We start from the raw sequence: 11,784 nt of genomic DNA, 5'->3' as shown, positions 1-11,784 counted from the left end.
ATAGGCATTCTATGCTTACAAGGCTAGCGCAGAAATTCGGCGCTTGCACGTAAGCGGGGAATCGTGATTGTAAGCGCAGAATTCGGCGGATAAGCAGAGCCATGAAATTGGGTCCTGTTGAATACCATGACCCGCTTTAAACTTGAGCTGGTTTCAAGTTTGCACCCAACAGAAGTCCTCAAAGGAATCCACGGTAATTATCGACAATTGGAAAAGTAATATTGATTGTTGGTGTTACTGCAAGTAGTGGTTGCACTCTACAAATGCATCATGATTGATTGATGATTGCTGTAAAAGGAATGACACCAATAGTTTAACGTCAGGGCCCAATTTCATAGCTCTGCTTAGCGGCCGATTTTGTGCTTACTGTGCAATTTCTATTTCATAACGCTGCTAACCGTAGGCACACGAAAAGGCATGCTAACCTTCCTGTGCTTACCACCCAAACATAAATGACGTCACAATGCAAATCCATGGTAAACACGTAATATGGCCGCCAAATTTTTCTGCTAACCTGTGAATTCTACTAAAGTAAGCACGCAAATTTGCTTACCGTTTAGCAGCGCTATGAAATTGGGCCCTTGTCTCAAATGACATCAGTGATTTATTACTTATTATTTCTTTTAACTTGCAAAATGTCATGTAAATGTTTTTATAACCTCTAAAGGAATTTTTCGCACAAATTTAATTTAAAATGGTCAATGCTGGAAAGATTTGTCAATCTTATTCTAAATAAATAAAAAGTTTATTAAATCATGGAGGAATAACCTGTTTTCAGTGTGTTTTAATTTTTTTTGAAGGAAGTTCATTCTGCTTAATGCTTTTTATGAGGGTCAGATATCACATGGATTTAGGACTTTGTTTAAATAAACTTACGCTTTCTCAATTTTAGTACTTGCACTGTTTTTCTCTTTGTTCACAAACATTTAATTCAGGCACACGCTCGTTTTAAAAGAGGTCTTACTTAGATGTAGGACATCCATGCAATATGTACAAGCTATAGTTGGCGGGAAATACTGACATTATTTCTAGACTGATTCGTGAGATTATTATTAATAAAAGTGAGCTCCATATGATGGTAGAACATCAATTTTATTTCCTTTCGCAATTACAAAATCAAGCCGCACGGAAATTCTCCGTTTCGGTGTGTGGTAGTTTTTTTTTTCCAGGACGAACGTGTGCAGATAATTACCCAAGTTAGTCCTGGAAAAAAATCCGCCACACACCGGGGTCGACCCAGGGAAGCTAAACGAACGCACCCAATGTACGTTGTACGGTACGAGTTGACTTGGGTACGAGCTCCCCCCCCCCGCCCCGCCCCCACCCACCCCTCGAATGAACTGAAGCAAGAGTTTTGAAGTAGAATGCTATTTGACAGAAGAGGGCGCCCTTACAAAATTACGGAATGACGGCGCCCGGTGTCTGCGCACGCGTAGCAGGTTGTTCAAAATTTCAACGGGAGAAATCCTCGATCGCAAGACATCGTCGAGTTTTCCTCCAAATAGTTCAAAGAATTTACTTCCAAAACACTTTGGCCCAGGTGGAAAGCACTCAAAATGGATGCCAGTACACTGGATGTCGGTATGAATGTGGATATACAGCGAAGTGATGGTAAATTGATCCTCTTTTTGTTGTGTAGACATTGGTAAACCGGTGTGTCATTTTGTTATTGTGCGTATTTGAATACAGAATTGGTCTCTGGATGTGTCATCATCGCCAGGCGCCTTGGCAATGCAGGCAGTCTTGTCACTTTCAGTTGTGGCCGTGACAACACGATTAGTTTTTGCTACGGTTATAATGATTTAGAATGGCACGAATGGTTGGCTTGTGAAGGGGGTGGAGAAGGCCGGGAAACTTTCTATGACTCTGATTTTCCTGACAAGTCAACTCGACATGCTCAAATTGACAGTTTTTAATTTTACAATCATGACAATTGACAATGTGTATGTTTTTTTTCATAATTATAGTCTCGAATCCAAATTAAATTGTCTAAATTATCAACATTTGTTTGTCAATTGTAACTTGTATGCCTACAACAATAGTCAATACAAAACAACACCAACTGTCCTGAACACAAGAGAAGATAATTAAGAGAAGATAACTAACTTTGACTTGATTGAATGAATAGCCATGGAATGGATGTGTACAGTGTAGTCTGAATCTGAGTTGACATTACAAATTCTGGAAAAGTTTCTGTATGGCACCACCACTTTGATACAAAATAATATAGTATATACTAGACCCAGTGACTGGGGCGCTGTACTCCTTTTAAACAATTTTTGACTTCATCTGTCGTACTAGCGCCCCAGGGAACGGCACAGAATTTTAACAAATACCCTGTTCTTCGCGACACCCAGCCACAAAAAATGCCTCAAAATGACAAAAAGACCAAACAAACTAGCTCAAAAATCGCCTACTCCATTCTCGATACGTCTAGGATGTAACATCAGGCATTTAATTGTACTCACGATCATTTTTTAAACTCCAAATCGATGATTTTTAACTCCGCATCGTGGAGCGATTGACAAGTCTGCGATTTTCGGATGTGTATGGTAACGAAACATGGCGTCGCGGTGTATAGATCAGGTGGTAGTCGTATCACGTGTCTTCGGTTTGCTGGTGACGCGGTGTGGGTGGATGTCCATCAACGGCTGTTTAATGCTACACTTGTTACAGGCGTTGCAGCGAATGCTATACATTGTACACTGGGATGGGTACAGGCGCTGCAGCTAGCGAGTGCCCACGTGTGTTCAAATGGTTCAATCATGGGCAACGAAACTTATACGGTGCCGGGTTGTTAGAAAATTATCAGAAAGGGGGTGAAAGGTTCTCAGAAAGCGAATATTGTCTGAAAGAGGGGATGAAGTCTGCTGGTCTGGATTTTTCTGGTCATCGCCCCCCCCCCCCAAAAAAAAAAGAAAAAAACGAAAAAAAAGGGGGAAAAAGATGATAAATAAATAAAAACCACTGTACTTCATGTAGGCCTACGATTTTTGTGCATGGTTAAATTGCTTCTTATAATGTTTAGTGCTGCCAGTGTCACTGTAGAAAAAAATGGCGTTCAATACAGTACATACCAGGATTTGCTGGAACGATACCCTCAATTTAACCACGCACAAAAATCGTAGGCCTAGATGAAGTACAGCGGTTTTTATTTATTTATCATCTTTTTTCCCCTTTTTTTTGGGGGGGGGGGCGATGACCAGAAAAATCCAGACCAGCAGACTTCTCTTTCAGACCCCCTCTTTCAGACAATATTCCCTTTCTGAGAACCTTTCACCCCCTTTCTGATAATTTTCCAACAACCCGGCACCGTGTAAGTTACGTTGCCCATGATTGAATGCACGTGGTTGAATGCACCAGCAAACCGAAGACACGTGATGCGACTACCACCTGATCTATACACCGCGACGCAATGTTTCGTTACCATACACATCCGAAAATCGCAGACTTGTCAATCGCTCCACGATGCGGAGTTAAAAATCATCGATTTGGAGTTTAAAAAATGATCGTGAGTACAATTAAATGCCTGATGTTACATCCTAGACGTATCGAGAATAGAGTAGGCGATTTTTGAGCTAGTTTGTTTGGTCTTTTTGTCATTTTGAGGCATTTTTTGTGGCTGGGTGTCGCGAAAAACAGGGTATTTGTTAAAATTCCCTGGGGCGCTAGTACGACAGATGAAGTCAAAAATTGTTTAAAAGGAGTACAGCGCCCCAGTCACTGGGTCTAAGTATATACTATATAAGTCAATGAGATTTCCCTTTTTCTTTTTTATAGTGAAAATTAGTGAAAAAGTGGTTGCGCCATTTCGAAAGTTATCCCAAATTCCATTGTCTGATCAGTGATTGTTGTCTCGTTTGAAAATTGAAAACACAAATATCCACAAATCAATAATTTTCCTTGGATATCATACTCATATTCATAATCATAGAAAACTGTCACAAAAAAGTTCACTTGGGAACTTTAAAACAATATTCTTTTTCAAAATAATAATAATTGATATTGATGTAAATGCAGCACTGCTTAAATCTTTTCTTTTAGTATTTCTTTTAAAGGTGTTTACAGTATAGCGCCCTCTTTGATGCAAACACAAATTACCCTTTTTTTACAATATTCTTTTTCAAAATAATAATAATTGATATTGATGTAAATGCAGCACTGCTTAAATCTCTTCTTTTAGTATTTCTTTTAAAGGTGTTTACAGTATAGCGCCCTCTTTGATGCAAACACAAATTACACATTTTTTTGGCCACCTACAAACACTTGTTGGCGTTTAATCAGACATGTAGTCACAGTAATATTTCAAGTCCCCCATAACTGTCATTTTTATTGCATTTTTAGTGCCGCTCCATGAAATTAACATTTGCTAAAAAACAGGAAAGATGTTCAGATGAGCTTGGGTGTACGTATCCACTGCCACAGTATTCAGATTGCACTAAAAAAAAACTTTCCTGTCAAACTGTTTTGCAAGGCAAAAATGCAAAATAAAATTGATCCTTGTACACATGTACATACACTGTATGTAGTTTTCATTAAAGCCATTATACACTTTGGGCACAGGGAAAAAAAAAAAGTTTTACAAATTTACAAATAACTTACAGGGTTTACAGAAGGTAATGGTAAAAGACTTCTCTTGAAATATTATTCCATGAAATGCTTTACTTTTCGAGAAAACATTAAAACAATTATCAATTCTCGTTGTCGAAAATTACGGATTTATTTTAAACACATGTGATGACACGGCGAACTGTGCGGAAACAAGGGTGGGTTTTCCCCGTTATTTTCTCTCGACTCCGATGGCCGATTGAGCCTAAATTTCCACAGGTTTGTTATTTTTTATATCAGTTGTGATACAGAAGTGTGGGCCTTTGGACAATACTGTTTACCGAAAGTGTCCAATGGCTTAAAAAGGGCAGTACAATAATTTAAAAAAGATAATTGAATGAAAAAAAATTGTAACTTTACTAATTTTAATGATTTTTTTTTGTATTTTTAACACAGGGAGAGTTCACTCTGCGTGTATAAGTGGCATCAGCAAAGCTACAGACAGTGTCACTGTGGAGTGGTTTGAACGAGGAGAAACCAAAGGCAAAGAGGTACAAGAACTACACAGAGGTCATGACCTCTACTGCCCTTAGCTTAGTATCCTTAAAGGGGCCACCCAGTATCCTTAAATGATCAAAGATAAGCCTGGGCGACGAGTGAAATTGACTACTCGACTAATCGCACCTGAAATAGTCGCAACTTCAACACTAGTCGCACTAGTCGTCTTGGCTTAGTCAAAGCCAGGCCTTGTGGCTGCAATTGAGATTGATGAACTCTCACCCAGTTCCTGCGAATATGCGCGCTCTCCATGTAGATCGATTGAGGGAAAGTGTGCGCATGCAGAAGTGGTTGAGAGTTCATAGTTTCATGTACAGCCGCAGGCCTGCTTTATTTATGATGATAGTGCCCCTTTAAGTCCCCTTCTAAATGTGTCCATGATTTTTGAAATTAATACTATGTGAGTTTGATACATTTACAGTTATATTTGACTATGAGAGAATACATGTAGGTGGGGGCAATGAGACCTGGTTGTCGCAGCCGATCCCATCTACCTCCCTAGATTCATAAGAATAGAGGTCTGAAATCTCTGCAGGATTGTCACAGCAGAGATTGATTCATAGAAAAGCACTTTGCTTCTATTCACGTAGGAGTGCAGTTGTGTACAAATGACAATTCATAGGTTCTGTAACATAGTGCAGGCCTGTATGCTGTTATTTTTTTAAGGGCAGGGGTACCAAGGCATTTTCTCCTTGGTAAAGGGCACCCAAAAAGAAACTTCCACTATAAAGTGTAAGCATTTCAAGAGCAATGAGACAATGACCAGGGGGCATGGAGGCAATCGCCTTTGTTGCCTTCGTGAATTATCAGGTCTGACAGTGATTGTATTAATGGTGTGTGGACCCAAGTTCTTGTTTCGATTCAGGGTTGGAGAGAAGGGGGGGGGGGAGTATTAGCAGCCCGGTCATGACAGTTTAGTCCATGAGCAAGACTCTTAAATTTAGTTGCTTCTCATCATTCAGGCGATTGCCTCTGTTGCCCCTTGCCATTGCCTTGGTGCCCTTGAAATGCTCCAGTAGAAATTTACAATTTCCTCATAGGGTGCCCTTTGCCAAAGAGAAAAAGCCTTGGTGCCCCTGCCCTTTCAAAAACGAAGTATACAGGCCTGGTTACTAGTGCTGGGCGAATAGTGAAATTTTGTTATTCGGATACCGCTGGCCAACTATCCGAAATTAACCGGATATTCGAATAGTTTTTTTCGCCGCTAGAGGGCGCTATTTAAAAAAAAAAAAAAAAAAAAGGGCGCTGTTCGTTTGTGAATGAGATCTTATGGGCGGATTGATATTAGTTTCAGACAGTGTCGCTCGGTTCATTCATAAAAATGACCGGATCTAATTTAAAGATGGCGATTTGCTTTTTCTTTTGATCGTGATTGACTCTACGTGAAGGAAAACTTTTGTAATCTTTGAACAAATTACGTCAGAAATGTCATTGTTTTAACTCTTCATGGAGGTAAGCATAGTTAAATACTTAATATATGCTGTTTTATGTTGTCTTAATAGAAGTTTCATAAGGATTCAGACAAAACATTCATATCAGTTGTCGCCCGACGTCCGCGGATATTCGGATTTTAAAGAATATCCGGTTACTCGGTTGTAATTACAGAATTATCCGGTTTGTGAGTAGGTATTCACGCCCTATATGCGGATATCCGGTTAAGAAAAAAAAGGCATTCGCGGTTACGGATAGGAAAACCTATTCGCCATTAACCGGATATTCGAATAATTCGCCCAGGCCTACTGGTTACTGTAAGGACAGAGATGGTTCTGGTGGTTGGTTCAGCCTATGTTACTATAATTCTTATTTCAGGTGGAGATTTCCCAGGTGTACGCCTTAAACCCAGAGCTGAGCCCAGAGATGGTTCAAGATGTTCCCTTAGCCCACACCAAGCCCCCTGCCCCTGTGTCCAGTATCAAAGCCAGGCCAAGCAGTGCAAGGATGCCTCTAGCCAACGTTCAACAGCAGCAAGCAGCTAAGCCAGCCAGGGAACAAAACAGAGGTAAGGGGGTATCATGATGATGACACAGAGTATCAAAAAATATGTTCCCAAGAGTAAAACAAATATTCACAGACTTGATATTCGATGATTTAAACCGATGCATTAAGAACAATGCTGTTTAACTAGTGCTGTAGATGTGCTAAGTATTATGGGACATTTGTTCGTATTGCATTACTTTCGCGGACTTATCAAAGACTTATTGCAAGGGTGGGCTTAATGACTGACTAAGCTAAGACCGTCTAAGGCAGATAGCCGGCTATAACTGACTGGTCTTAGACTGCTGACTAAGACCGTTTTATTGCAATCCGCCCCTGGAATGTATAACCCCAGGGGTTACCAAACGGTGGAAATGGCATCATTTCAACATACATACAGTACCTTTGAATTTGTATCCAAGTTTTAAAACTTTTTCGTTAGTAATGACTCTCATCCCTGGCTTCTTTTGTGAACCGATATTTCAGATTTTGCAGGCTGGCAATATTAAAAACCACAGAGGATGAGATTGAATGGTCATACACGGAGGAGGGTTGTTATATTTCTGATTCTGTAACAATAACTCAAGTACATTATCCTAAGCTTGGGCGATATCGATTTATTTTATTCAGTATATATCGCCGACAATATATCGTGATATTCGATATAATCGCGATTAATTAAATTTAACATCATCAGTCTTCATACTCCCAGTGAAAGTTCTAGAAGAGACAGTCATAGCATGAGAGAGGTGTTCTAATGACCTATGTATAGACGATGTGACCTATGTTTACATTCAAACCGCCCTCTGTTGAAAAAACACTGTATACGTCATGTTTCGCCGGGCAAAAAGAGTCATAGTCATGGTAAGATTGCATACACTTTCTAGCTGGTTGCCAAAACACAAAGGTTTTGCCCGGCGGTATGCGCACGAATCATGTTATGATTTTTGTGTGACGTCAGAGGTCACATCGTCTATTCTTCTGGTTTTACTCCAACCCTATGGGGTGTAAGATGTCTCAGCTAGGAAAAACAGCGCGATATTGCGATACTCTCGAGACATGTATATCGCGATATATCGATATTTCGATAAAAATCAACTCGATCCGATAACGAAATCGTTTCCAAATTAGTATCGCGACATTCGATAATATTGTGGTATCGTCCAAGCTACAAATGTAAGTACATTACAGTATACATAAACACCACATTACCACCCTTAGAGCGTTCTTGGATCTGTCAGCTATCAACTCATTAGGAATTCCAAGTACTGTTCATGAAGGAATAATTCAATATGTGACTCTAGAGCATGGTTGCGCTCAACCGTGTTATTGGAATTAGCATACTGCTCAAGCGCACAGCAATAGTTTGCCACATCCTACATACATGTACTGTAAATAAACGTACATAATTACATTTGATTCCTCAGCGAATGGGAACAAAAATAAAATTAGCATTCTGATTTTCAGTTACTTAATTTATGTGCTCGCAACAAATAATTATTAATTATCTATAATCGTTACGTGTCAAAAATACAATGTAGTGTTATCCATCCTAAAATAACACTGGGTTACGACAAAGTTTGTAATTGTCAAACTCAAAATGTCTGTCAAACGATTTTAAGAATAAATTTGAATGACTTGCATTTTATTCAGATCATCTCAGTATTTGTGGTTTGGCTGAAAGATTTATTCATGATGACACATTAAGCTAAACATGTATTTAACATACATGTACCGTACTCGGGTAGGGATTAGGGGGGGGGGGGTGTTGAGAGTAAGTTCATTCACTTATTGGCCTTAGAATTGGAACAGTTCAACCTAAATGATTCACTCACAATACACTGTAGACATAGTAGATGGTGAAAGGGTTCGTCATTATTAATTATGGGGGAGGGGGGTGGTCACAGTGTCAGCTGGTGCCATCATCATCATGGACACCCTGTTCGTTGACATAACACATTCATGAGTCATCCAAACATCAGTGGGATGGTGGCTGCCTTTGTTTTAGCTCACTCAACCTGTTTAGTGTTTGGGTGAAGAAAAAAACCTTAATTACATGTAATCAATTTGAATTAGGTTCCCTATTCCTAGGAATTGGTTGGTTTCAATTCCTAGAAATTGAAAAACATTTTGGGGTTGTTTTTAGGCGTTTTTTTTTTTTTTTTTTTACATGTGCTGTGTCGACACCTACATGTATTGGGAATGATTGTCTACTGGGGAACAGATGGCAGTAGTTGGTTTAATATCCTTGATTTCACACGAATGTTAATTAGCAACAAGGTCACGGCTGGTACCATCATTTTAAAAGCGGTTAATACGAATATTCATTAGAATTAAGTATTTGATTGATGCATACAAGATTACTTGCATTTTTAATGGGATTACAAATTTCATACATGGGATGCAAATTCAGTGAGGCATTACAAATTTACATATTTTAAGTTTGAACAGTAGGCCTTTTGGTAATTTAGTCAAAAACAATTTTATTCAGTGTAATTTGAGGTAATTTTGAAGTGCGTTCTTTTTTTTCATATTTTTTAAAGTGATACAATCTGCATTCATTCAATCAAACCATTAATATTTTGTACATTGTTCATTGCAGTCATTATCTTGCATTATATGAGAATAAACAAATCTTCCTGTTTCCACTTTGAATTGCTATCACTTTCGGCATGTAAAGAGGGTAAAACAAATCAAATTTTTCATATTTCCTTTTTCTTTTTAATGAGTCTTAGTCTTTACGCTAGATGCATCTATGTAGGTACAATGTACATGTACATGTGTACCTACGTACCTACATACATGTAGTGTAGTTTATTATTTTCATAGTTATATACACATGTATAAGAACTAGAGGGCGCACTGGTGATGTTGCTTTCACAAACGCGACGGGACCGTAAGGAGACACGCGCGCCACTCTGTACGCGTGTGAATATGAAGTACACGTTGGATTTTGTGTTTATAAAACGCTATACGCGATGCTGTTGTGTCAACTTACAAAATGGCCGCACAAACACGCTGTGGGGTGCCTGTTTTGTCAACTTACAAAATGGCCGCCTGCGCGCATGCCGGGGCGTGTATTTAGGCCAGTGCGCCCTCTAGTTCTTGTTGCGCTATGATTATTTTGCATTTTCTTTGTAGTTCAAAGGCCTTTTGTTGACTAATTTGAAACAAAAACATTATTTGTGATGTACACGTGCTGTAGAGAGTCTAGAATTTCGTGGCACTGCTTTTAAAAACCAATGACCACTTACACATGATGTTGCCGTGTAAAGTGACGATTCTGTTGGCTGTACATGTAAAGTGTGGTTTTCCGTGGTTTTCTGTGGTCACAGCCGTGCCATGAAATTAGACAAAGTTACGTAGAGTTACATTACAGTAGTTGTAGTTGTAGAGATTTGAAAGGCATGCCATGTAGTTCTGTTGTGTGTTGTTGTGAACTTCAGTTTTCTGAACTAATTTATCTGAGAGTCTGAGACCCAATGTTCAGGCAGCAGAAGTACATGTACATACGTACAATGTATACAATAAATGTGTTACTAATTGTTTGCCTCAAAGGGTTGTAGTTTTACCGGAACAATAAGGTACTTTAACACGAAGCACAAGTCCCTTGCAAACCTGTGAAATCAGCGACCAGCGTTTTCTGGCCATTATTGAGGGCAGCATCTAACTGGACACCACAGAATTTTTTTGAATGATTTTAAATCAATGAACATTTCAGGATAATATATTTGCAAGATGCTTACTACCAAAGACCTTTTCGCACATGGCATATTTACCATTGCATAAGCGCAGACTGTTGAATGAGGTGCATAGTGGGATCCGGATAGATACGGACCAAATTTGATCACCAACTAGACCACAACAAATCTATGCACCTAGTTCCAAGCTTTACGCGCGCGCCCCAGTATATTGCGAAAAGGTCTAAAGGCTTCCTGGTAAAAAATACACATCTTTATGAAGTCATGTTATCAAAGTACAGTAGTACATGTACTGTGCTGCTGTATGTATGACCCTACTGTACCTTTAAAAGAAACAATCTTGTATAAAGCATAGTTCAGGCCACGATTGCCTTCGTGTCCCCTGGTCATTGCCTTAGTTCCCTTGAAATGCTCCAGTACAAATTTGCAATTTCATCATAGGGTGCCCTTTACCAAGAAGAAAATGCCTAGGTGCCCTTGCCGTTTCAAAAACGAAGCATACAGCCCAGATATTTTCATCCAGAAAAAAACTGGCCTGCCTTGACGTGGACGAAGAATACCAATCTTGGTCGGCGGATTACAGTCAGCGGTTGCAGTAATACTACACGTAGTTCAGACCTGAAAAACATAAAGACTCATTTTAATTGAAAAGTATTATAATAGAAAATGTTAATGGCGATACTTGATTGAAATGTTGAGAGATGGGGCAAGGACATTTTCGTTGGCAAACACAAGTTCTGTCAGATAAAAGTGAGTTGGATTTGTAAGTGTTTTGTGTTCATGATTTAATATTGAATTTTTTTTTAAAGGGTCTGGGTACTTTTTGTAACACATTTTAAGGAAAGCTTTCTACCATCATTATCTTCAAACTGAGTAAGTTTAATGTTAATCGGTGGACATTATGTTTTGTGTTACAAAAAGTACCCAAATCCTTTATGGCAGTTTTAATGCATTAAATTTTGTACGAATTCCCTAACCTTTAGTTCTCTCATTTTTATTCACC

General features: G+C 39.1%; 1 protein-coding gene across 1 annotated transcript in view; it reads left to right on the top strand.

Moving 5' to 3' along the window:
* Nucleotides 1-1,444: 1,444 nt before the first annotated feature.
* Nucleotides 1,445-11,784, top strand: part of LOC139946173 (kinesin-like protein KIF2A) — a 30,806-nt gene continuing 20,466 nt past the window's right edge. Inside the window, exons 1-3 of the mRNA XM_071943793.1 lie at nucleotides 1,445-1,611; nucleotides 5,005-5,099; nucleotides 6,916-7,105. Coding sequence (XP_071799894.1) covers nucleotides 1,557-1,611; nucleotides 5,005-5,099; nucleotides 6,916-7,105 — 340 coding nt within the window. The 5' untranslated portion in view covers nucleotides 1,445-1,556. The remainder of the gene's footprint in view (nucleotides 1,612-5,004; nucleotides 5,100-6,915; nucleotides 7,106-11,784) is intronic.

This window comes from Asterias amurensis, chromosome 13, assembly GCF_032118995.1.
Source record: "Asterias amurensis chromosome 13, ASM3211899v1".
Classification (NCBI taxonomy): Eukaryota; Metazoa; Echinodermata; class Asteroidea; order Forcipulatida; family Asteriidae; genus Asterias; species Asterias amurensis.
This window is presented reverse-complemented; position numbering and strand designations above follow the sequence as displayed.